This window comes from Psittacula echo, assembly GCF_963264785.1.
Source record: "Psittacula echo genome assembly, chromosome: 5".
In the NCBI taxonomy this organism is placed as follows: domain Eukaryota; kingdom Metazoa; phylum Chordata; class Aves; order Psittaciformes; family Psittacidae; genus Psittacula; species Psittacula echo.
The window spans coordinates 87,834,521-87,859,671 of NC_137739.1; the positions used below are offsets into that span (position 1 = coordinate 87,834,521).

The 25,151-nt window shown below is 47.2% G+C and overlaps 3 protein-coding genes across 3 annotated transcripts; 2 read left to right on the forward strand and 1 right to left on the reverse strand.

The window, feature by feature from the left end:
* Positions 1–3,278: 3,278 nt before the first annotated feature.
* Positions 3,279–4,205, reverse strand: LOC308220774 (olfactory receptor 5G25-like; the record flags this gene model as incomplete). Its single annotated transcript, XM_080617166.1, has 1 exon — positions 3,279–4,205. One exon carries the CDS (start codon positions 4,203–4,205, stop codon positions 3,279–3,281), a length of 927 nt encoding a protein of 308 aa, XP_080473292.1.
* Positions 4,206–7,669: 3,464 nt separating this feature from the next.
* LOC308221349 (olfactory receptor 8U9-like) lies at positions 7,670–8,581 on the forward strand (the record flags this gene model as incomplete). Its single annotated transcript, XM_080618332.1, has 1 exon — positions 7,670–8,581. One exon carries the CDS (start codon positions 7,670–7,672, stop codon positions 8,579–8,581), a length of 912 nt encoding a protein of 303 aa, XP_080474458.1.
* A 3,832-nt stretch (positions 8,582–12,413) lies between these two features.
* Positions 12,414–13,343, forward strand: LOC308220770 (olfactory receptor 5T17-like; the record flags this gene model as incomplete). Its single annotated transcript, XM_080617162.1, has 1 exon — positions 12,414–13,343. One exon carries the CDS (start codon positions 12,414–12,416, stop codon positions 13,341–13,343), a length of 930 nt encoding a protein of 309 aa, XP_080473288.1.
* Positions 13,344–25,151: the final 11,808 nt, after the last annotated feature.

Below are 25,151 nucleotides of genomic sequence, written 5' to 3' on the forward strand. Positions count from 1 at the left end.
GACTATGGAATTATGTGTGTGTGGTGCAGTACAGCATCGTGAAGAAATAACTGGAAGAGCTCAAGAACAGACACACATTACTTCATGACTTCTGGTTGCCCAAAGCAGTGGTAAATGCTCCATCCCTGGCAGTGTTCGAGGCCAGGTTTGACGGGGCTTGAAGCAACCTGCTCTAGTAGAAGGTGTCCCTGCCCATGGGAGTGGTTTGGGACTGGATGATCTTAAGGTACTTTCCAACCCAAACCACCCTATGATTCTATGACACATGGAGCTCCAGCTGAGTTACTGGTTTGGGCAAAAGTAACGAATGTTTAGTTCAGATAAAGCACAGTGTGAAGGTGATGTGCAACAAGCCCAGCTACTGCTAACATCCCATTTTATAGCAGATATAAACTGTGTATGGGGAGAGGTGGGAAGGAGCGGAGGTCTGTCTGCACAGTGACATCTCCTGTCCATCATAATCAAAAGGAGAGTGACTAGCAGGTCGAAGGAGGTGATCCTGCCCCTCTGCTCTGCTCTCGTGAGACCTCACCTGGAGTATTGTGTGCAGTTCTGGTGTCCTCAACATCAAAAGGACATGGAACTGTTGGAACAAGTCCAGAGGAGGCCACGAGGATGATCAGGGGCTGGAGCACCTCCCGTATGAAGAGAGGCTGAGAAAGTTGGGGCTGTTCAGCCTGGAGAAGAGAAGGCTGTGTGGAGACCTCATAGCAGCCTTCCAGTATCTGAAGGGGGGATATAGGGATGCTGGGGAGGGACTCTTCATCAGACACTGTAGTGACAGGACAAGGAGTAATGGGTTAAAACTTAAACAGGGGAAGTTTAGATTAGATATAAAGAAGAAGTTCTTTACTGTGAGGATGCTGAGGCACTGGAATGGGTTGACTAAGGTTTAATGAATGGAATAAGGAGAATGATCAAAACCAATAACCCAGCCACAATCAGGCAGACTTCATGATGCTTCAAGCTGATGATGCTTTTCCTTCCTTAGATACCTGCCAGAAAATGATGTTCTTGTCCTTTTAGACATAAATTGTACTAGAAAGCTGGGAGCATCATTGAGTTTAAATGAGCTGTGAATATGGGATGAGGTAGATCTTTGGTGAGATGCTGCGAGGGCTGGAGCAGCTCTGCTCTGGAGCCAGGCTGGGAGAGCTGGGCTGGGGCAGCCTGGACAAGAGAAGGCTCCTGAAGGGGAGACCTGAGAGCAGCTCCAGTGCCTAAAGGGGCTGCAGGAAACCTGGAGAGGGGCTTGGGACAAGGGCCTGTAGGGACAGGCCAAGGGGAATGGCTTTAACCTGCCCGAGGGGAGACTGAGATGAGCTCTTAGGCAGAAGCTCTTCCCTGGGAGGGTGCTGAGGCGCTGGCACAGGGTGCCCAGAGAAGCTGTGGCTGCCCCATCCCTGGCAGTGTTCAAGGCCAGGTTGGGCACAGGGGCTTGGAGCAAGCTGCTCCAGTGGAAGGTGTCCCTGCCCGTGTCAAGCGGATTGGGACTGGGTGAGCTTCAGGGTCCTTTCAAACCCAACCGATTCTATGATTCTATATCTCTAGAATAGTCCTGAAGCTCAGCCATAACTCCAGGCTTCTCTATGGCCTTGACAGAGGCTGCAGCTCTGTGGGTAGAGGTGGTACACAAACTGGAGTATTTGGGGGTTTTACATGTATACAATGTTTTTCCACCAAAAATCAACTCTTTGTGCTGGCAAGCAACAGGAGAGACGTCAGGGCAGGTAATGCCATCGCTCCAGGACTACATGGCATGGACTGCCACATATCAGTTCTGAAGGCTGCTGAGCAACACCGTAGCTCCTGTGCTCTGTTCTGGTCAGGCTGCCATGGAGACCATGCTTCTATTGCTGCCAGCAGCGAGATGGGAAGCAAAGGTGTGGAGCAGTGGACTGGGGTTTCCTTGATAGTATCTGCCCTTTGGTGGGGATTCATCCCTAGCACATTTTAAAACTCTTTCAAAGAGCCTTCATTCACAATGGAGGTCACACAAGTACCATATATAACGTAAGTTCATGATTGTCTGAAACGAGCTGAATGGTGCTGGAAATTATTTAAAGAGGTTTGAGAATCAAAACCTAAAAATACTTCCTGCACATTGTGCCAATTATTTACTGTCATGTCTATGTATCTTTCTAAAGGTGTTTTTATCTTTTTCTTGTGGCCCTTACTGACTGTCTAGAAATGGAGTTTGACTTAGTGGAACAGTAGAATTCACTCTCTGTTTATTTTGATTTGCCAAGCAAAAGGAGAGCAACACTCAATACAGAGCATACCTTGAGTGCAGGGAGTTGTAAAAGCTTTTGCAATGTTCTTATTTGTGTTCTCAGCTGGTGATATCATATGGAGCTCAGCCATGGCTCCAGGTTTCACCATGGTCCTGGCAGAGGCTGCAGCTCTATGGGCTGAGGTAATACACACATTGGTATATTTTTGAGTGTTTTTATATATACAGTGTTTTTCCATCACCCATCAGCTCTCTGTGCAGGAAAGCAGCAGGAGAGACATCAGGGCAGGCAATGCCATTGCTCCAGGCTGCCATGGGCTGCCATGTATCAAGTCTGAAGGCTGCTGAGCAGCACCACAGCTCCTGTTCTCTGTTGTGATCAGGCTGCCATAGAGATCATGGCTTTTATTGCTGTCAACAGGAAGATGGAAAGCAAAGGTGTGGAGCAGTGGACAGGGGTTTCCTTGATAGTGTCTGCCCTTTGGTGTGGATTCATCGCTAGGATGTCTTAAAATGCTTTCAAAGCGCCTTCATTCATTACAGAGGTCACACAAGCACCATATTTTACTTAAGGTCTTTGCTGTCTGAAATGAAATGAGGTGAATAGCCCTGGAAATCATTTAATGAGGTTTGACAATAAAAACCTAAAATTACTTCCTGCACTTTGTGCCAGTTATTTCCTGTCCTCTCCATTTATTTTGTTAAAGGTGTTTGTGTCCTTTTCTTATGGCTCTTACTAACTGTATAGAAATGGAGTTTGATTTAGTGGAACAGCAGAATTCACTCCCTGTTTATTCTGATTTGCCAAGTGAAAGGAGTGCGAAACAAAACACAGCACATATCTTGAGTGCAGGGAATTATAAAAGCTTTTGCAATGTTCTTATTTGTATATGCAGGTGGTGATATCAAAGCAGCCAGTGCATCATGTAAGTTAAGGTGCAGAAGACTCCCCCAGCAAATGTTGTCCATCTGAGATACTTAATAAACAGCTGAACATTTCCCGACATCTCCATTCTATCTGGTCCCAAACTTACAACATTCAAGATCACTTTATTTTCAAGAGTCTCCTCAAGGCCTCCTTCACCTCTTTATTTGTCAGGCTGTAGATCAAGGGATTCAGCATGGGAGGCACCATGGTGTAGAGCACCCCAGCCCATTTATCTCCTCCTCCTGAGCTGTTTGAGCTGGGGTTTAAGTACATAAAGAAGCATGCTCCACAGGATATGCTGACAGTGGTGAGGTGGGATGTGCAGGTGGAGAAGGCTTTGCGCTTGCCCTCGGCTGAATTGATGCTCAGGATGGTGGCGATGATGGCCACGTAAGAGAGCAGGATAACCAGGATGCTGGACACACCAAAGAGAGATGCTGCAGTGGTCAGGATGATGTGGCTGAGGGTGGTGTAAGAGGTGGAGAGCAAGATGAAAGGGGAAATGTCACAGAAGAAGAGGTTGATGGCACTGGAGCTGCAGAAGGACAGGGTGGACATGATGGTGGTCTGTCCCATGCCATTGGTCAGCCCCACGAGGTACGAGGCAGTCACCAGCTGGAAACAGCACTTTGGGGACATGACAAGGGGGTACAGCAGGGGATGGCAAATTGTCACGTAACGGTCATAGGCCATCATAACCAGCAGGAAGTACTTGGTCATTCCAAAGAGATCAAAGAGGAAGACCTGAGCCACGCACCCAGCATAAGCAATGCTCTTCTTCTCCAACATCAAGTCAACCAACATCTTGGGGGTGATGATGATGGAAGAACAGAGGTCCACAATGGCCAGGTTACCCAGGAAATAATATATGGGGCAGTGGAGGTTGGGGCTGGCCCTGATTAAGATGATGATTCGGAGGTTGCCCAGGATGGTGACAAGGTAGGTGAGCAGGAAGAGCAGGAACAAGTAGACCTGAGTCACCAGGTCCTCTGTGAACCCCACCAGGCTGAACGCAGTCACTTGGGTGCAATTGCTTTGTGCCATGGGCTGGATGGTGCTTTCTGTGTGAGCTCCTCCCTGGAGGTTTCTTTTCCAACAGACAGGGATGTCCCAGGTGGAAAAGCCTCTGTGTGGTGGGAGCTGCTCAGAGACAGCCCTATAGGATGTAAAGGAAGAGTTCAGGCACAGATCAATCAGGAACAGGTTGGTGAAAGTCCTGTTCCACCACAGGTATAACAAAGAGGTGCTCAAGCTGTTAAACACCATGGCACAACGTGGTGTGTGCTTCTCTGGCTCACCTTGACATGTTCAGCAATGACCTCTGTGGAAAGCAGTGGGGAGGTCGCCCACCCGAGCCGCTTTACCTTAGTGCTGCACTTCATCTCCTGCATTAGTGCTCAGCCTGGGTCTTGGAGACCATGCAGCTCAACCTGGCTCAACACAGAGAAACATGGTGCTTTCACAGTGCAGAGTTGATCCTTTATCCTCTTGTGGGCATTTGCCAATCACACACTTCTTCCCACTCTGCTGGGGCTTCTTCCTAACTGGAAACTGGAATGAGTTCCTGACCTATGGAAAGTGCAGGTTGCCTGGGGGTTGGAGCAGCCTGCTCTAGTGAAAGGTGACCCCGTCCATGGCAAGGGGCTGGAGCTGGGTCAGCTCTACGTTCCTGTCAACTGAAACCATACTATCAACCTGTGCATTCTTACACAGAGGTTTAGATCGGTTTTCCCCCCCTCCTGACACACTTTGTTTGCTCTAAAATCTTTTCCTGGGTGTTTAGCCTGATCCTCGACACTGCAACAGAAAGAGGCAACCCCAGAGCTCAGCAATCTCTTCTTGACGTTATGTTTTGTAGGGAAAAAAGTAATCTTTCAGACCTGTCTCATCTCAGCAATGGGGAGCACCCTGAATGTCCTGTATATTAAAGCTTCTAGTGCTCATACAGGAGCCCTTTGTGGTCAGTAAGGAGGAGAAGCCTCCTGAGAGTGTTCTCCACCAGGGTGGAGAAGCCCAGAGCATCATCAAGAAGCCCAGGACCCTGCAGTAGGGCAGGAGATGAAGACAGGAGCTGCTGCTTGCTGGCAAGGAGATGGTGGCTCAGCACACACTGTCCTTGCCCAGAGAGCTCAGCTTAGGCTGAAAGATGCTGCCCTTCACTTACATCTCAGCTCTGTCTCTGCTGCCCTCCTGATGCTCACGGAGGTGGATGTGATGATGAACGTGCCTGGAGCTGTGCAGGGAGCCTGGGAATAAACCAGCATCAGCAAACCCAAGGTGGTGACCTTGCTAATGTTGAGATAAATGCTGTCCTCTACTTCTTGTCCAAGGAAACATCAATGTTTGCATCACCCAAAGTACTCCGGTTGGTCAGGCATGACTTAGCCTTGGTACCTCCAGGCTTCCTCCTCATGGTTACTCTCCTGTCCTTCCTCTGCCTGGAGAGGCCTTACTGGGGAATTTGGTTCTTAACCCCTCTGGGGACTGAGGCATTCAGTCCTTGAGCTCTCCTTGATGATGACGTTCACATTTTTCCACCCATTGTGCTGGAAAGACAAGGCAGAAATGATAGCTTGAGGCAGAGGTGTCCAATAATGGAAGAAAGGAGATGGGAAAGATCAGATGAGGACTGTGATAAAGGATTGAAATGGGCAGCAAGAGGGGAAAAAGACTCCAGGTGGACATTTTTGTTTCTTTTCAATACCATAAGGGGCACCGCAGGAGAGTTGGACTGAATGAGCTTTTAGGTTCCTTCCGACCCAAACCAGTCTGGGATTCTATGAAACAAACTAATAGAGGGACATCTCCAGCTCCATAGACTAAAATCTCTTGAAGAATGTAGACAGGGAAGTGTTTCATGAATCCATACACCAAGACCGCAATGTGGTGGATAATATGTGTCACAACACTTGGACCTAGTGGACAGATATCAGTGAAAAGAATTTTGTTTAGGTACTACTGCAGTTCTGGTATTGATTTGAGAAGAAGCCTCCTGAGAGTGTTCTCCACCAGGTAGTTGCTGTTTCCTTGCTCTTCTCATCACTGCTCATAGCAAAATTAGGGTTAGAAAAACCCCAAGGAAATGACAAAAACCTGGTGTGGGCACAATTACTGTCTTAGTGAAGTCAGCAAAGGCAAAAATCAACATTTGGAGTGGGTTTTACAGGGAGATGTTAACAAGGGGCAACTGTGAGAGTAGAAATGGTTGCAGGAACTCTCTCTGCGTTGCTGAAAACCTGTTTAAGTAGCATTAGGAAAGCCAGTTGAGAAAGTTATGAGAATAATCTAGGGCGAATCATGTAGACATTCGCTTGTTGCCCGCTCCCTCTCCTCAATGTGGGAGAAGGGGGAAGACATCTCCTTAAATCCACATAGTTAGAGCAAATTGTTCCTGGGCTTTATTAGTGAGCCTGGAGATAAAGAGATTGATGCTCCAGGTGGATTTTGCTTGTTGTCAAGCTTCTATTCCCCATGGACTGGAATGCTCAGGTCAGAGAAATGAGTATAAATATATCTTGAACACTAGAAACTACAGAGGGCACTTGTCTGCCCTTGGAAGATGCAGCAGCAAATCACCCTCAGTGCAGCTTGTAAGGAAAGAGTGCTGAAACCCACTCTCAACATCTGCTTGGAGATGAATGTGGCCTCAGTCATCATCTGGAAGAGCACCCAAACTCATCCCAGTTGCTGAAGAAGCTGCATGGACCCTCCAGGTTTCTCCATCATCACTGTGCCACCTTAAATTTCCTTTCTTATGGACTGTGTATGCTGAAAACTGTGTTCATCTCAGCTTTAAAACACCCACACTTCTGCTTTGCTTTGCAAAAGGAAATGAAAGTCAACAGGAGAAGGATTTCTCCATGTGGAATTTTTCCATGTTGGTTTATTTTAGAAAACAGCAATTATTTTCCAAATGTACCTGTCATTTCCTAAGGAAAACCCAAAATGTATTCATTGTTTTTGCCAGTTTGAGCTGGGATAGAAAAATTGTCTTCATAGTATCTGCTATGGGGCTGTGGTTTGGATTGGTGCTGAAATGGTGTTGATGAGTCCAGGGTGTTTTAGTTATTGCTGAGCTGTGTGGGGCTTAGTTGCCATCTGGGATTAAACCTTGACCATAGAATAGTTAGGGTTGGAAAGGACCTTAAGATCATCCAGTTCCAACCCAACTTCCAAGAATTGCCAAGTTATTGACCTTCCTCCTGTGTTAAATGTCCCCAAGAAGGCACAAATAGGAGAGACGAAATGCTGAGCTAAACCCAGGTGGGTGTTCTCCCTGTTGACCTTGAGGTTTTGGTTTTAGGATCCTCTTGTAGCCACTAGATGGAGGCTTGGCTCTTCCAAGAGCCCAAATCTCTTCCAAGAGCTCTCCGGAGTCCAACTGACCCTCTAGTAGGATGGGTTCTGCCTCCCTTTGGTGACACTGAGGAAGCTGAGGGTCCTGTTGAGCTGACCGCACCATTGTCTGCTATTTTACCTGCCTCCTGCAGGTTGATGCATTACAGAGGATGACACCTATCAATCACTCTGAAGTGCATGAGTTCATTCTTTTGGGGCTGACCACACGTCCAGACCTCCTTGTCCCCCTTTTCATGGCTTTCCTGGCCATGTACATGGTGACTCTCTTGGGGAACTTTGGGATCATTGTATTAATCAGGACTGATCTTCACCTTCACACCCCCATGTACTGTTTCCTCAGCCACTTGGCTTTTGTCGACATCTGCTACTCCTCCATCATCCTCCCCAAAATGCTGGTGCAGATTTTGACGCTGGAGAAAACCATCAGCTTCTCGGGGTGTGCAGCCCAGCTCTGCTTCTTCATCACTTTTGGGGTCACTAAGTGCCTCTTGCTGGCTGTGATGGCCTATGACAGGTACGTGGCCATCTGCAAACCCCTCCTGTACCCCACCATCATGTGTGGATGGATGTGCTGGTGGCTTGCGGTTGGTTCCTATGCTGTTGGTGTCTTCCACACCACTTTCATCTTTACCTTCTTCTGCCACTCCCATGTTATCAACCACTGCTTCTGTGACATTGCCCCACTTTTAGCTCTCTCCTGCTCCAACACCCACACCTATGAGGTGGTCATCCTTGCTCTTGTCAGGATAAACTGTCTCAGCACCATGACCATCATCTTTGTCTCCTATGCTTACATCCTCCTCACTGTCCTGAGGATCCGCTCAAAGGAAGGCAGGAGAAAAGCCTCCACTTGCACATCCCACCTGATTGTCGTCGCCATGTTCTATGGGGCAATCTTGTCCATGTACCTGTGCCCCAGCTCCACCTTTGTGTTGGATGAGAACAAAACGGCCACATTGTTCTACACCATCATGACCCCCACATTGAACCCCTTGATCTACAGCCTGAGGAACAGGGAGGTGAAGGCTGCCCTGATGAGAGCAGTTGGGAGAAGGCAGTGAATGGAGGAAGCTGGTGACCAGGAGGGTGTTTCCTTGTTGCTGTTATTGAGCAGGATTCCTTGCACTGAGGGCTCTGTGAAGGTGTATTGAGGTGATTTCTCTGTAATTTCTCTCTCAGTTATAAAGGTGTCTGACACTGATTTGACATGTAACACCTGCCTAGATGAAGGTGGGTGAGATGAAGCCCAACCTCATTCATCACCAATGGTCAGTGAGCACAAACAGCCCCTCCAAACACCTTGATTCATCCTGTTCATCTCGTTGCTCTGTTCAGCAGCTACAGAGATGGTATGGACTACCCTGGGCATGGGTTTCCAGGTTGCCAAGGTTCAGAGGAGAAAGCAGAAGAAGAACCAGAAACCCTCTTCTTATGGAGTGTCTCTGAAAGTCAGTGCCTTCCAGCCTGGGTGAGAATGGAATAGACCCAAAGGACCACAGGACATCGTATTATCAGTTAATAACTCAATCACACAACTGTCCAGTGTACTTTCTCATGGTAAGGCTTGTGGCACTCTTAAATAAGGCTTTTCCACCCAAAACTTGGTTCCTGCAAATGAAATTGCAGGTTAAGCTGAAGGTGTTTGGTCCTTCAAAATGTCACAGTGAGTGTTGGTGCTAATTTACCTGGAAGCCTTTGGGCAATTTGAGCCTAGTCTTTGCTGTTCCTTTGCAGATGGTGTGCAAACGTAAAGAGCTTAATCACATGTTGGGTCAATATCAACTCTTTCAGCTGTTATTGAACAATCAATGTTGGATTTCCCAGCTCTTAAAGCTGATTCAAAAGTAGACTTTTTACATAATTCACCAAAAAGTTAAAGAATGGAGATTGGTGTGGATATCCTGAAGGGCTCTCTGTCAAAGAAGCAAACCCAGGTAAAAAATACAAGTAACCAACTTTAAAGTTGGGATAAACAATGTTCTTGCTCAAGTAAATCTTTCAACCAATTGGTATTTCCTCTCACCCATAAGAAATAGGCACCCGTGTGTGTAATTCAGTCTGTTGTAACCCCAGTCTCTTACGCAAATTTTTTTTTTGCTCTTAAGCAAATCACATGAATCCCAGCCCAGAAATGCCTGTTTGTCTCCCAGCAATGGAAATCTGTGTGCATGCCTGTATTTATATGGGTAACTAGGATTATGAGATGAATCCTAGAATCCCAGACTCGTTTGGGCTGGAAAAGACCTTAAAGCTCATCCAGTTCCAGCCCCAACCCCTTCCACTGGAGCAGCTTGCTCCAAGCCCCTGTGTCCAACCTGGCCTTGAACACTGCCAGGGATGGGGCAGCCACAGCTTCTCTGGGCACCCTGGGCCAGCGCCTCAGCACCCTCCCAGGGAAGAGCTTCTGCCTAAGAGCTCATCTCAGTCTCCCCTCGGGCAGGTTCAAGCCATTCCCCTTGGCCTGTCCCTACAGGCCCTTGTCCAAAGGCCCTCTCCAGGGTAGAGGGATCCATGCAGTAAGACCAGCTTTATTTTAATTTTAATTTGGTTTGGTTTAGTTTTCTGTTTAATCTTTGTTTATTTTAATATTTTATATTATTTTATTTTAATTTATTATTCTAGTCTAGTCTTTATTTTAGCTAAGTTAATTTAATATACATTTTAGTTTACATTTTATGTTTAGTTCTTAATTTTAAGTTTTATTTTACTTTTTATTTTTAACTCTCATTAATTTTAATCTTATTTTATTTTATTTTTTAGTATATTACATTTTTCAATTTACTTTTATGTTATATTTTATTTTCGTATTCCTCTGTCATCCATATGTGCACCCCCCCCATACAAGCACATATATATATGATAGAGAAATATAGAAATAATTGCACTTCTCCCGAAGGAAGTTCTTCAAAACACTTCTCAGCCAAAGCACCTCGGAGGTCTCAGTGGATTAGAGACAAGAGTTACAAAGCAATTACACCAGCAGGATGGACAGACAGAGCATATAAGTGTCCTCGTAATCTGTTGTCACTTAATGTGAAGCAAGGAAGAAGAACCAAGGTGTCACTGGTAAGGACAATGGGACATCCAGATTTGTTTTATCACTGGAGCTAGAAGGTGGTTTATTATTTTAAGGGGATCTATAGTATCACAGAATCTCAGCCTGGTTTGGAAGGGACCTCAAATCTCCTTCAGTTCCATCCCCCTGCCATGGGCAGGGACACATTCCACTGGAGCAGCTTGCTCCAAACCCCTGTGTCCACCTGGCCTTGAACACTGGCAGGGATGGGGCAGCCACAGCTTCTCTGGGCACCCTGTGCCAGTGTCTCCTTGTGCAATACAATACGTAACTCCTTGCAGGAAGCAGGAGGGCAGGAGAACGGTTTCATCCTTCAGAGATGAGGTCTGTAGAGAGGAATTTGATTGTTCTGGGTTGTATCTTTATTAGACACACCAAGACGAGCTGTTTATTTCATGGCAGAGCAACAGAACACCAGAAGAAGGAAGATCACAGAGCACGTGGATTTTGTGAAGGTTGTCATACCAATTATAATGGTTTGGTTATTTTTTAAGGTTATAGCAGCAGACAGCAGCTAAAATACCAGTTATAATAAATCTTTATCTCTGCAATGCTGGGCATCCCACTCTGAGTAATTCCGTCATGCTGCAGGTTGTACATAGAGCTAAACACTGTGTGTTTCTTCCACCCCCATACATGGTTTATCTGATATTTCCACTCTGAATATAAGCCAGGCTGTTTAGTACCAGTTTTGCAGTAATTTATTTTGCTGATGAGAAACCCATACTCAGTGCTCTGCAAAGATTGACTGACAGTGACTCAAGCAGCACAGTGTTTTCCATGATCTTAGGCTAAAATTGGGCTGCTTTAACCAACAGTTTTCTTCTCTCTTTCCTTGGTCTCTTTCAAATATCTGTTCATGTTACAGTGGTTCCTTCTGTACCCCTGTGGAGTCTGCTCTGTATCCCTCACAAATTCTGTGATTAAAAAGCAGGATGTAATGGTGCATTTCCGTATATTTAGAACTCTTAAGTATGTATTTTAGAAAGAGGAGGTGTAGGAAAAGATGTTAAAAAGGCAAAGATTTGGTGTGCCATTTTTGGTTTTAATGATTTCTCTTTTCCCTCATGATGGCACCTCACCATTTCTATATACTCCATAAAAGAATAACCCTGAAATAGCAAAATAGACGAAAAGTTATGGAAGAATAAATGGGGTTTTCAATTTTTCTCTCTGCAGTGTGCAAGCAAAATCACCTTTAAGGAAAACATCTATGGGGAAGGCTTCCTAAGATGCCAAATGTGCTATTTTAGTTCAAAGGCTGGACTTGATGATCTTAAAGGTCTTTTCCAACCTAGTTGATTCTATGATTCTAAATCCTAGAATTATAGAATCACAGGCTGGTTTGGGTTGGAAAGCACCTGAAGTTCAGCTAGTTCCAACCTCCCAGGCGTGGGCAGTGACATCTCAAACTAGACCATGTCACCTCTAAAGACGTGCTCTGGTGTGAGATTTTCATTCTTGATGTCACTAATTCACTACAGGAAGCACTGAACCCCTTCTTTTACTCTTTCTTTGTTAGAACTTGGGAGGGTTACACTGGAATGTGATACATACCATGAGGATACAACAAAGGGATATGTATTAGAATGAATGGAATAGGGAACACTTGGCAGAGTAACTGCTACTGGAATAAAATGTTCATTGTTTTGCCAAACTGGTTTTTGATGAACTTCGATGCAAATGAAGCACATCTCTGATAAGGAGAGGGTTTGCCATCCAGGCACTGGGGATTGATGGGCTTTTTAGGTGCTGAGTGTCTCCATTAACTATTTATTACTGCTGTATGAATACATCTTACAGTGCTTTAGGAGAAGATGGCTGAGGAAAATCAAACCAAGCAAGTGACAAAGCTGACTCTTGTGGGACTGACGGACAACCCGCAACTACAAGCACCTTTGTTCATCCTGTTCCTCCTCATTTACTTCATCACGCTGGTGGGGAACCTGGGCATGGTTGTGCTCATCAGGAGCAGCGCTCAGCTGCAGTCCCCCATGTACTTTTTCCTCAGCAACTTATCTCTCCTCGATGCTTGCTACTCATCGGTGGTGGCACCGAGGACATTAATGAACCTTCTCATGGAGAAGAAAACAATCTCTGTCATTGGCTGTGCCACCCAGCTTTACTTCTTCATAGCCTTTGGCACCACCGAGTGCTTCCTCCTGGCTGCGATGGCTTACGACCGCTACATGGCCATCTGCAAGCCCTTGCTGTACTCGTCCATCATGTCCCACCGGGTCTGCGTGCTGCTGGTGGCCAGTTCCTATGTGCTTGGCCTGCTGCACTCTTGGGTGCACACGGAGTTCACCTTCAGCCTGCCTTTATGCCAGCCAGCCAAGATCAACCACTTCTACTGTGAAATCACGCCTGTTCTAGCCCTCTCCTGCTCTGACACACGTGTCAATAGGTGTCTGATATTTGTCCTCGGTGGGCTGGTGGAGATGGTGACCATCTCGGCTGTCCTGGTCTCCTACACCTTCATCCTCGCTGCTGTTTCAAGGATCAGCTCTGCTCAGGGCCGGTACAAAGCCTTCTCTACATGCACCTCTCACCTGGCTGGAGTCACCATCTTCCACGGGTCCATCCTCGCCCTGAACTTCCGACCAGGATCTGGCAGCAGCCTGAGCACGGATAAGGTCTTTGCTGTGTTCTACTCGCTGGTGGTGCCCATGCTGAACCCCCTGATCTACAGCCTCAGGAACAGGGAGGTGAAGAATGCCCTAAGGGACTTTGTCAGGTGGAAGTAGCTTTGGCAGGACATTTGGCTGCTGGTTTTGTGACAGAGGTCTCCAGAGCTTCACTTGACACCAAGGATTTTTTTTTGCCTTCCCTACTCCTTAGGCTTAAAGACCTGGTTTGGAACCATTTCCAAGTCTGTCTTTCTTCCTACGACTGCTTCGTGCCACAAGGCCACAGACAATCTGATTTATCTGCTGTATTTTATTGCTATCTTCTTTCCCCTCTTCTCTCTTGGTCTTTTCAGATGGGCACTGGACATTAGCTCTGGGCTCCTTGCTAGCCCTGTCAAAATGCTCTTGCACAGCCATCAGCATCTCCCAGTTGATGGCTTAAAGCCTGCCTTATGACCTCTTCTTATTTTCAGGGCCTTTCTCGCCTGTTGTTAAAGGGAAATTAATATTTTCTGTAAAAACACAAGAAATAGAATTAAATTACTGAATGAAGTACATTTAGAGTTGTGGCCAAAGGCTCAATGTCCGGCTGGAGACCAGTAACGAGTGGTGTCCCTCAGGGATCAGTGTTGGGACCGATCTTGTTCAACATCTTTGTTGGTGACATGGACAGTGGGATTGAGTGCGCCCTCAGCAAGTTTGCCGATGACACCAAGCTGTGTGGTTCGGTTGATACACCGGAGGGAAGGGATGCCATCCAGAGGGACCTCGACACGCTTGTGAGGTGGGCTGATGCCAGCCTAATGAAGTTTAACCGTGCCAAGTGCAAGGTCCTACACCTGGGTCGGAGCAATCCCAGGCACAGCTACAGGTTGGGCAGAGAAGAGATTCAGAGCAGCCCTGCAGAGAAGGACTTGGGGGTGCTGGTCGATGAGAAAATGAACATGAGCCGGCTGCAGTGTGCGCTCGCAGCCCAGAAAGCAACCGTATCCTGGGCTGCATCAAGAGGAGCGTGACCAGCAGGTCGAAGGAGGTGATCCTGCCCCTCTGCTCTGCTCTCGTGAGACCTCACTTGGAGCATTGTGTGCAGTTCTGGTGTCCTCAACATCAAAAGGACATGGAACTGTTGGAACAAGTCCAGAGGAGGCCACGAGGATGATCAGGGGCTGGAGCACCTCCTGTATGGAGACAGGCTGAGAAAGTTGGGGCTGTTCAGCCTGGAGAAGAGAAGGCTGCGTGGAGACCTCATAGCAGCTTCCAGTGTCTGAAGGGGGCCTATAAGGATGCTGGGGAGGGACTCTTCATCAGGGACTGTAGTGATAGAACAAGGAGTAATGGGTTAAAACTTAAACAGGGGAAGTTTAGGTTGGATCTAAGGAAGAAGTTCTTTACTGTAATGGTGCTGAGGCACTGGAGTGGGTTGCACAAGGAAGTTTTGAATGCTCCATCCCTGGAGGTGCAAAAGCCAGGCTGGACAGAGCCTTGGGTAACATGGTTTAGTGTGAGGTGCCCCTGCCCATTGCAGGGGGGTTGGAACTGGATGTCTTAAGGTCCTTTCCTACCCTAACTATTTTATGTTTCTATGATTCTATGATTTTAAGAGAAAAAATGGCATTAACCTAACCTATGTTACTCACTGCTCTGAGACCTTCATCCTCTCTGTTATCTATGGATAAAGATACGGTATCTAAAGATGAGAATTGTTAACTAATTGTTAGGTTGATAAGGCTGTTGAATAAGACCGTCTTTAATGCTCATTTCAATATAGGCCAGGTTTTGAATCATTTCCAGAGAATACGATTTTCTCCTTTAAATTGTTCAGGCTGATCTAACAGCACCTGAAGCACAGGGCAAAGAGACCCATGCCCAGCTCTTCCTGCCAAAAGGTGCTTGCTTTTTGAGGTATCAGAACCACTTATGGAGAGGAACCTCTGTCATGTATTTGATGTGGGAAGTTTGTGTCTACAGCCAGGACTTTCTGCTTTTTAGATCCCTTCTCTGCAAAGATTGAAACAGAATCATGCAAGGATGCTCTCAGTATAAAATGTATTCCAAAACCTCAAGCCTGTTTCTTGTATTGCTGGAATTCAAAATTCTGCCTCCCCTGCATGTTGCACTGAGGTTCCTATTGCCAGTTCACTGAGTTGGATCCACCACACAGAGGACTATGGCATTCAAGACTTCCCTTGGGAAGGTAGCACCAAGTGTGGGTAAACCTTTGAGCATTTCAGTTGTCTCTGCTTTGGAAAGTTTCTTAAACCCAAGAGGAAATAAGGACATGAGAGTGGGGTAATTCATCAAGCAGCGATGAGCCCTACACAGGACACTGCTCATCTAGACTCCTGTTTCCACAAAAGCTCGGACCAGATGATCTTTTGAGGTCCAGCCTGGGCTTTCTGTGGCTCTATGATTCTCTATGCATAGTCTAAGCCAAAATATCCAACAAAATGGAAGAAAACAAGATATGGTGAAGGTTTTGAAGGAAGCTGTCCGATATCAAAGGTCTCTATTCTGCAAGGCTCTTTAGCATTTAATTATATAGATTCTGGCTCCTTCATTGACCGCAGGTCGAAGCCACGTTCCCCCCCACACCTATGACAGTGTATGCTTTCATCCTGCTGTTTTTCTGAGCACATAAAAGTGAGTGTTCACCATCCATATACTTTCCAAATACAAGTTAATTCCCATTCACAACAGCTAAAGGAAAGATATTTTCCCCTATGACAGTGTGTTTTGACTTCTTTCAGAGCCAGACCGCTCTCAGTTACCATCAATTCTGTGTTTAGGTTTGTTTTTCATCTATGGAAGCTTCCTACAAACTTAATTCTTATATGAAATAGACAATTCGGTTTTCCCAGTGTGCTTGAGGATGAGCTGGGCATGGACATGGGATATGGGTGCTTATTTCCAGGTGGAATTCCATTTATTTCAACATTTAGGTAAAAGGTCATTTCAGATGAACAGATTTTACAAGGTAAAATGAATGGGTGGAGATCTTGATGTGCCCAAAATGTCCCTAGCACGGGGTAATCTCAGCACAGTTCATCATCCTCTATTACGAGTTATATTGTTTACAGTTTCTTCCTTCGAGTGATATCTATAGTGAAGCTGCAGCCTGGGGAGGGATTCCCCTTCATATTCAAAAGTGCAGCTTGAGACCTTGATTCCCACCAACTTCTTCTCTTTGAAAGGCACAAACAAATGCAGTGAATCTTTTGAAACCTTTTCTCTGACTCTTTTTCAGCAAGCAAATGTAAAACTACACTTCCTCTTCCCTCCCACCCCAGCAGCTTTAAGAAAGAACTCGCAGGTAAGAGTGAGGAATTTTATTGGAGCTGAGAGACTAGGTCAAGAATCTTGCAAGAAAAATACACAGTTATCACTGACAAAGGCTATAACTGAGTAAAGGTGATTGGTGTTTCCTGTGAGGAAGATAGGCCTGGGATAGTTGAGGGCAATTTCTTCCTCCAGGTTGGTGACTGTGAATTGAAATGAAGTTTGAGGTTCCTTTCACCTTGGTTTCTTTTGAAGGAAGATGTGATTCGAGTGGTCTGTATCTCATTCAATACTGTCACTGACTTTTGTACAGGAACTGTAGAAGAACCTACATCAAATCATGAGGATTAGTGGAAAATCCCATTGTCTTAATGTCCCATAGGCTTTCTCACTTGACATGCATTGTTCATGTCCTGGATGATACAACTATTTTATGTTGCCAGTGGTTGAACATCCTCCTACTGCACTTGACCAGGGCCCCCTTCACCTCCTTATTTCTCAGGCTGTAGATGAACGGGTTGAGCATGGGGGTGACCACGGTGTAGAAGATGGAGGACACCTTATCTAGGTTCCTGTGGCTAGATGGAGGTTGTAGGTACATGAAGAACCCTGTCCCAAAGAACATGATAATGGCCATCAATTGGGAGGTGCAGGTGTGGAAGGCTCTGGCCCTGCTCTGTGCTGAGCACATCCTCAGCACGGTGTGGAGGATGGAGATGTAGGAGAGCAAAACGACCATGCTCGTGCCTACCACATTGATGGTGAGAAAGGCAAAGATGACCATCTCGCTGCTGTGGTTATCAGGGCACACAAGGTTTAGCACAGGGACAATATCGCAGAAGAAGTGGTTGATGTAGCTGGAACCACAGAATGAACCTCCAAATGTGTACCATGTGCAGATGATGGCACTGAGGAATGCGAATAGGTAGGATGATGCTACCAGCTGCCAGCAGACGTGGCTGGAGATGATGGTCACATAAAGCAGGGGGTGGCAGATAGCAACGTGCCGGTCGTAGGCCATCACAGCCAAGAGGTAACATGCGGCACTGCCAAAGAAAGCAAAGGTGAGGAACTGCATCATGCAGCCAGTGAAAGAAATGGTTTTGTCCTCTGATAACAGGTCTGCCAGCATCCTGGGGGAGATGACTGTGGAATAGCAGATGTCAATGAAGGCAAAATGGGTGAGGAAGAAGTACATGGGGGTGTGGAGGCTGGGAGACACCTGAAACAAGATGATAATGCCAACGTTCCCCACCAAAGTGACAATGTAAATCAACAGAAACAAGACAAAAAGAGGAGTTTGTGCAAATGGGCTGTCTGTAATTCCCAGCAGGACGAATTTAGTCTGCGTGTGATTTCTTCCCATGATCTGCTGAGGAAAAAGGAATAGAAAGATCTAACTAGTTATTAATAGAGATTCACTTTTGGACCATGTTTCACACTAATTACTCAGCATTTTAACTGCCACTTTTGGTGGAATTAATATATGCTACTACATTTTCTCGTGCCAAATTATGTTTCTCGTTTTTCAGTTGAGGTATTCAGAAGAGAACAGGAAGCACGTTGAAGCAACAAAAGGCATTTTTGTTTGTCTATCCTGGACACTTAAAGCTATGGATTTATTCAATGACATGTGTTTTCAGGCTTGAGAAAAGAATCAGATCTTTATTCACTTTCACTTTGGAGGCAATTTGTGTCAGAAGACACCTCTAGAAGAACCTGATGAGAGCGCCCATAATCCTAGAGCAAATGAAAGTCCCAGTCCCAGTGAAATCCCAGTTCCATGAATGATCTCCAGACTTTATCCCTTGCTTTTTACTTGTCATTACAGTCACCAAATCACATTTACCAAGCTATTTGAGATCATTCACAACAGATAACATTCACATAGTTAAATACACGATTTGTACATTTCTGAGCTTACTTGAAAGCTGAGTTTATGTTCAAACGTGCTGATTCCAAAAGCTGATTTTTATAGACTATATTCTTCTGACAATTGGAAACACTGCATTTCTTTATAACAAAATAAGATTCATCCCCATTTAATCTTGAATAAATCCGTGCAGCTTGCTTTAGCTGCCTATTTAAAAGAAAAACCACCTGCATAAGCCATTGCTCCCCCTTCTTATAAAAAACCCCACGTTGGAAAGGCTGTTTTCTGACACAGCATTGCTAAATAGGACATTAGAATATGAAGAAGCAAGCCAACTGCCTCAATGCAGGTGAGGCTCTGCTTTGTCTTGGTGTTACCTCCTGTGCCTTCCCTCTGCCACAGAGTGATGGGAGCCAAGGGTTTATCCTCAACACAGCCGAGAACATCTACGTGCCAGCATCAGCTCTGTTAAGCACCTGATGTGAAGAGAAGTGAGCTCCTGCCAGACTCCAAGAGCTGAGCTTTTGGTGCTTGTGGGGCTGTAAATACAGTTGCATGTGCTCTCCTGGGAGGAAGCCTCCAGGGCTTCTCATGCTTTCCCAGAGGAAAACAAAGAGAAGGAAAAGGAAAGGGTGTGGAATCACCTCTGAAAGGCATTGTGGTGCTTGGGCATCTGAGAGACATGGTGTGGATGAGCCAGCCCTTAGCGCAGCTACTGTAGCAGCAGTGATAACCAGCTTGTAGGATGCTTCTGACATACTTGTGGACCATGCAAAGGTTGTGGTCTGACCTTGGCAACGGAATAAAAATGGGTTTAGAAACTTTTCAGACCTTGCAGATGGTCCGCAAATGGTACCTGGAGCACAAGTGACTCCATCTCTGGAGCTGCTGCTGTCCCTCTGTGCACGCTTGAGAGCCCAGTTTTCCAGCCCCGGTGAGGTTATCCACATATAGTGCCTGGATGTCCAAAAGCTGAGCTGGTGACTCTGGGCTTCCACTGTATTCAAGGGTGAAAAATGGGCATTTTCACACAGTGATGAATTGTCCCAGCTTTAACTAATAGGCCCTTAAAGCCCCTGACCAGCCTCAGTTGGTGTACCATCCCCAGCCTTTGCTTATTTGTCCGCCATCTCTATTAAAGCTCAGACAGGTTGAGGTTTTTCAGAGGAGTTTTGCACATCTTTACAATTCTTTGATGGTGATTTTGGCTTTCTCATATATTTTTTTAGCAAGTTTTGGACCTGTTCCTGAATAAGGGATTGACTTGACCTCCCTCGGCTTTGTCCTGGATCTGCCTCATCATCACCTACTTGCCTGATGCTCTGTAATCTTGGCTGTACTTATGCCAGGTCTTCTCTTCCTGCCCTGCTTCTCTTGCTCAGGTACTGTGTGATGGACCCTGCACACCATCGTGTTCTCCTTTGGCTCTGTTTAGAGAGATTCAAAAGTCAACCCCCTGTGGCAGTCCTCAGGCTCCTGCAGAGCAGAACCCATCACCCTCTGCACCCAACAGCCCAGCCAGTGCTCACTGCTCTGGCAGTCCTTCTCCATCTAGACCATGTCCCTGCATGGGCAAATTAGGAGGCAGTATTTTCAAGGAGGTGAGTAGAGTAATAAATTGAGCCTTATATTCAGTTGTTATTATCTTTCCCTTAGTGCCTTCTCCTTTACCAAGTGCAACATCAGACTTCCATTCGTCAGTAGATTCGCTACACTTTGTTTTGGAAGTAGCTTTAGCACGATGCTTGTCACAAAACGGTGGGTTTGTGACAGAGGACACCAGAGCACCACTGACACCAAGGACTTTGTTTTCCCCAGCCTCTTCCTTAGGCTTCCAGGCTTGGTTTGGAGCTATTTCTAAGTCTTGCTTTCTTCCTAGGACTTGTTTGTGCAACAAGACCACAGACAACCTGATTTTTCTGCTCTATTTTATTGCCTGCAGTAGTTTTTTTTCCACTCTGTCTGGGTCTTTTCCAATGTACACTTGACATTAGCACCTGGCTCCTTGCTAGCCCTGTCAAAAAGCTCTTCCACACCTGTCAGCATCTCCAGGTGATAGCTTAAAACCTGCATTATGACCTCTTCTCATTTTCAGGGGCTTCTTCCTTCTCCTGTGAAGTACAGGCATTGTAATGATATTAATTAATGAAGTACATTATTTTAATAGGAAAGATGCGTTTCCCTTGTTTATGTTAAACCCTGCACTGAGATTTCTGTTCCTTTTTTTGTTTTCTAAAGAATAAATCCAGGTAAGTTACCTAAAGATGTGATTTGCTAACTAATTTTTAGCTAGATAAGGTCAAGTTCTTTCTACTCTTAAGTCATAAATGCTCAGGTCTATATGGGCCACATTTGAATCATCTGATATCAAAGGTCTCTGTGGTGCCAAGCTCTTTAGCATTTAATTATATCGATTCTAGCTCATTCATTCACAAAGATAGAAGCCACTTTTTCCCTAAGACAGCATCTCCTATCTCGTTGCTCTTTGGCAGAGCACACAAAATAGGCTGTTCACCATCCATATACTTGACAAATGTAAGTTAATTCCCACTCACAACAGGTAAGGGAAAGATAATTTCTCACACCAGTGTATTTTGGCTTCTTTGAGAGCAAGACAGCTCTCAGTTACCATCGATTCTGTGTTCAGGATTGTCTTTCCTCTATGGAAACTAAACACATACTTAACTTTCATATGAAATCCATCATCTGATTTTCTGGTGTGTTTAAGCATGAGCTGGGCATGGACATGGGATGTGGGTCCTAATCTCCAAGTGGAATTCCATCTATCTCACCCTTTTAAGTAAATGGCACTTCAGATGAATGTGAAACACCCATTAGAATGAATGGGATGAGCCCCTGATGTGCCCAAATTGTCCTCAACACTGGGTGGTCTCAGCACAGTTCATCATCCTCTATTACGAATTACATGATCTACAATTTCTTCTTTGAAGTGCAATCTCTTGTCGAGCTGCAGCCTCGGGAGGGATTCCCCTTCATATTCAAAGGCACAGCTTGAGACCTTGATTCCCACCAGCTTCTTCTCTTTGAAAGGCACAAACAAATGCAGTGAATCTTTTGAAACCTTTCCTCTGACTCTTTTTCAGCAAGCAAACGTAAAACTACACTTCCTCTTCCCTCCCACCCCAGCAGCTTTAAGAAAGAACTCGCAGGTAAGAGTGAGGAATTTTATTGGAGCTGAGGGACAAGGTGAAGAAACTTGCAAGAAAAAGACATCTTTATCAGTGACAAAAGTTATGACTGAATAAAGCTGATTGGTGTTTCCTGTGAGGAAAGAAAGCCTGAGATAATTGAGGACAATTTCTTCATCCAGGTTAGTGACTGTGAATTGAAATGAAGTTTGAGGTTCCTTCTCCTCTTGGTTTCCTTAGAAGGAAGGAAGATGTGATGTCCCTTCAGTGAGATGTATGACATAGGGATTGCTCTGACTCCCTCCCTTGGTCAAAGCCCCTCTGGGTACAATCAGCTCAGCCATCAACACCTGATATTAAAAAGCACAGGGAAGTGTTGAAGCATCCACAGTGTTGTGGCTGCTCTTGCAAAGCTCTGGAATAGGCAAGAGAAATGTGGAATGTGGTCCCCTCTCCCCTTGCACCCATCCCAAAAGCTGGTCCTGTCTCTGTGCTGGCACTCAGAACCTCCCATCTTGTCCCACACCTCCCATCTCCATGCTCAATCCCAGCCTGACAGCTGGAGACATATGGGAAGAAGCAGCTGCCATCGGAACAAGGGATATCTGCAGGGAGGTCACTGACACAGGGATAAAGGCTGGAGGGAGAAGAGAGCAAAGGGACTGCTCCATAGTCCCCTTCAAACTGCAAACTCCACCACCTCACTGCACACCATGGGGCAGGATGAAGGATGCTGGAGCTCTGCAGGAAACGTGGGACATTCTCATAGGGATGCTGATGGCTTCTGACCCTGGGGGTACCCTGGTGATGGAGGCACTGGACAAGGGCTGAAATCCCTCCCTGCTCTGCATGCAGCTGGATCAAACTGGGACTCAGCTTTCACTTCTTTGCGATCAGTGCTTAAATCCTTCCTATGGCCACCATAAGGGAGAGGAGACCCTCTGCCCCCCATGGGCTGCAGGGTGGCCACAGGGGCTGTGTGAGCAGTGCAAGGATTTGGGACCAGGACTGATGCAAAGCAAGGAGGGACCATCTCCGTGCACACACCTTTGTGTCCATCACATGCCTACACGTATCCCATGCCCTGCAGAGCCAGCTCAGTTCCATCCATCTCCTGCTGTCAGCTGGGCTGTGGCTGCAGGGTTGATATTGAGCAGGGAGATGAGGAGGTGGGAGAGGCAGAGCTGACAGAAGGTGGAGGATGAAGGGGGTCATCCGTAGCATCGCACCGTGTCTTGCAGCTCCTGAGCATGGTTTTGCTGCTGGAGAGAGAAGGAAACGGGAGGACGCGGCTCTGGATGCTCTGGGTGCCCAGAGAAGCTGTGGCTGCCCCATCCCTGGCAGTGTTCAAGGCCAGCTTGGACACAGGGGCTTGGAGCAAGCTGCTCTAGTGGAAGGTGTCCCTGCCCATGGCAAGGGTTGGAGCTGGAGGAGCTTTAAGCTCCATTCCAACACAAACCAGTCTGGGATTCTGTGATGGGCTTGGGAACATCACTCAGAGCCACCAGCAACAGGGCAATCCTAAAGCATCCCTTCAGAAAGGCCCTTTTCTCCTGTTGCTGCCCATTTCAGTCCTTTACCTCACTCTTCACTGTTCCTCCCCATCCCACATTTTTATCCTCCAGAAATCCCCACAATGGTGGTGACGAAAGAGTGATGGAATGGGAACACCCAACTGGGAACTTCAATCACACATATTCATGCATAAAACAATGGAGTCTGCACATTAAGTGCCTATCCCGATATGAAAATGCATGATAGTGGCTCACCTTAATCCAAAGCAGTAGTTCAAATCCAACTAATTTATAAGACCTACAGAAGAACTATTTCTAAGAAGCATGGAAGTGAGAGAAATCTTTATGTCAACGAAGCCAAACGTTTGCTGGAGGATTGTGCATGTAGCCTCATGTTTCTCCTGTTTCTCATGGGTCATTTCTCCTGCTAACACCTTAAAATCTTGGAGTATAAAACTTGACTTGACCTGAGCCTTGGCTCATGAGAAAGCCCGGCTTTGTGGGGTTGTGCCAGCTTCTGTCTGCTCTGTATAAATAGGAAATAACATTGCAGCTTTCTCTGGATTTGGCTAAAAAGGAGCAATGATGTACCAAGGTGTCAGGACAACCCTCCTTTGCCATCATTAGACATCCTGGGTCCTTTCTGAGCCACGGAACAGCAGAAACCAAAGAGACACTCAACCTACCTGTGGCACGCATGACCTCCACCACAATCACAGCGCTTGCCTCCTGCAGGCTCCCCGTGTCTTTTCCAACAGCCTGTGTGAACATGGCAAAGAGAGAGCTTAGGGACTTCCTAGATCTCCAGCTCATTCCCAAGGTACACGGTGGGCCCTTTGTGAACAACATACCTTGTCCATCTCCTCACCACACTACCTCTGCCTTCCATGACCCCAGCAAGACATGAAGAAAGCTGCCCTACCTCAATGGTTACAGTTTCTGGGAACTGCAGCACCACATTTGTCAGGATGAATCCATCTTCGGTTGCAGGGAAGTCAGTGCTGGTTTTCATGTATTGCTATCCCTGAAGCAATGAAAAGGAACATGGTGCGTTTTCAGATTCTTACGTCAGGGAAGTCATCATCCACTGTTGTACCCATCAAGGGGCATGAAAGAAAACCAGCTTGGAAGACAAAGCTTCTCAGGGCCAGACCAACAAACACAGTCCCATTGTAGATTTTTTTGTAGAAGTATGATAATGCTTACTTTAACAGCGGCGACCCGACACAGCGGCGACCCGACACAGCGGCGACCCGACACAGCGGCGACCCGACACAGCGGCGACCCGACACAGCGGCGACCCGACACAGCGGCGACCCGACACAGCGGCGACCCGACACAGCGGCGACCCGACACAGCGGCGACCCGACACAGCGGCGACCCGACACAGCGGCGACCCGACACAGCGGCGACCCGACACAGCGGCGACCCGACACAGCGGCGACCCGACACAGCGGCGACCCGACACAGCGGCGACCCGACACAGCGGCGACCCGACACAGCGGCGACCCGACACAGCGGCGACCCGACACAGCGGCGACCCGACACAGCGGCGACCCGACACAGCGGCGACCCGACACAGCGGCGACCCGACACAGCGGCGACCCGACACAGCGGCGACCCGACACAGCGGCGACCCGACACAGCGGCGACCCGACACAGCGGCGACCCGACACAGCGGCGACCCGACACAGCGGCGACCCGACACAGCGGCGACCCGACACAGCGGCGACCCGACACAGCGGCGACCCGACACAGCGGCGACCCGACACAGCGGCGACCCGACACAGCGGCGACCCGACACAGCGGCGACCCGACACAGCGGCGACCCGACACAGCGGCGACCCGACACAGCGGCGACCCGACACAGCGGCGACCCGACACAGCGGCGACCCGACACAGCGGCGACCCGACACAGCGGCGACCCGACACAGCGGCGACCCGACACAGCGGCGACCCGACACAGCGGCGACCCGACACAGCGGCGACCCGACACAGCGGCGACCCGACACAGCGGCGACCCGACACAGCGGCGACCCGACACAGCGGCGACCCGACACAGCGGCGACCCGACACAGCGGCGACCCGACACAGCGGCGACCCGACACAGCGG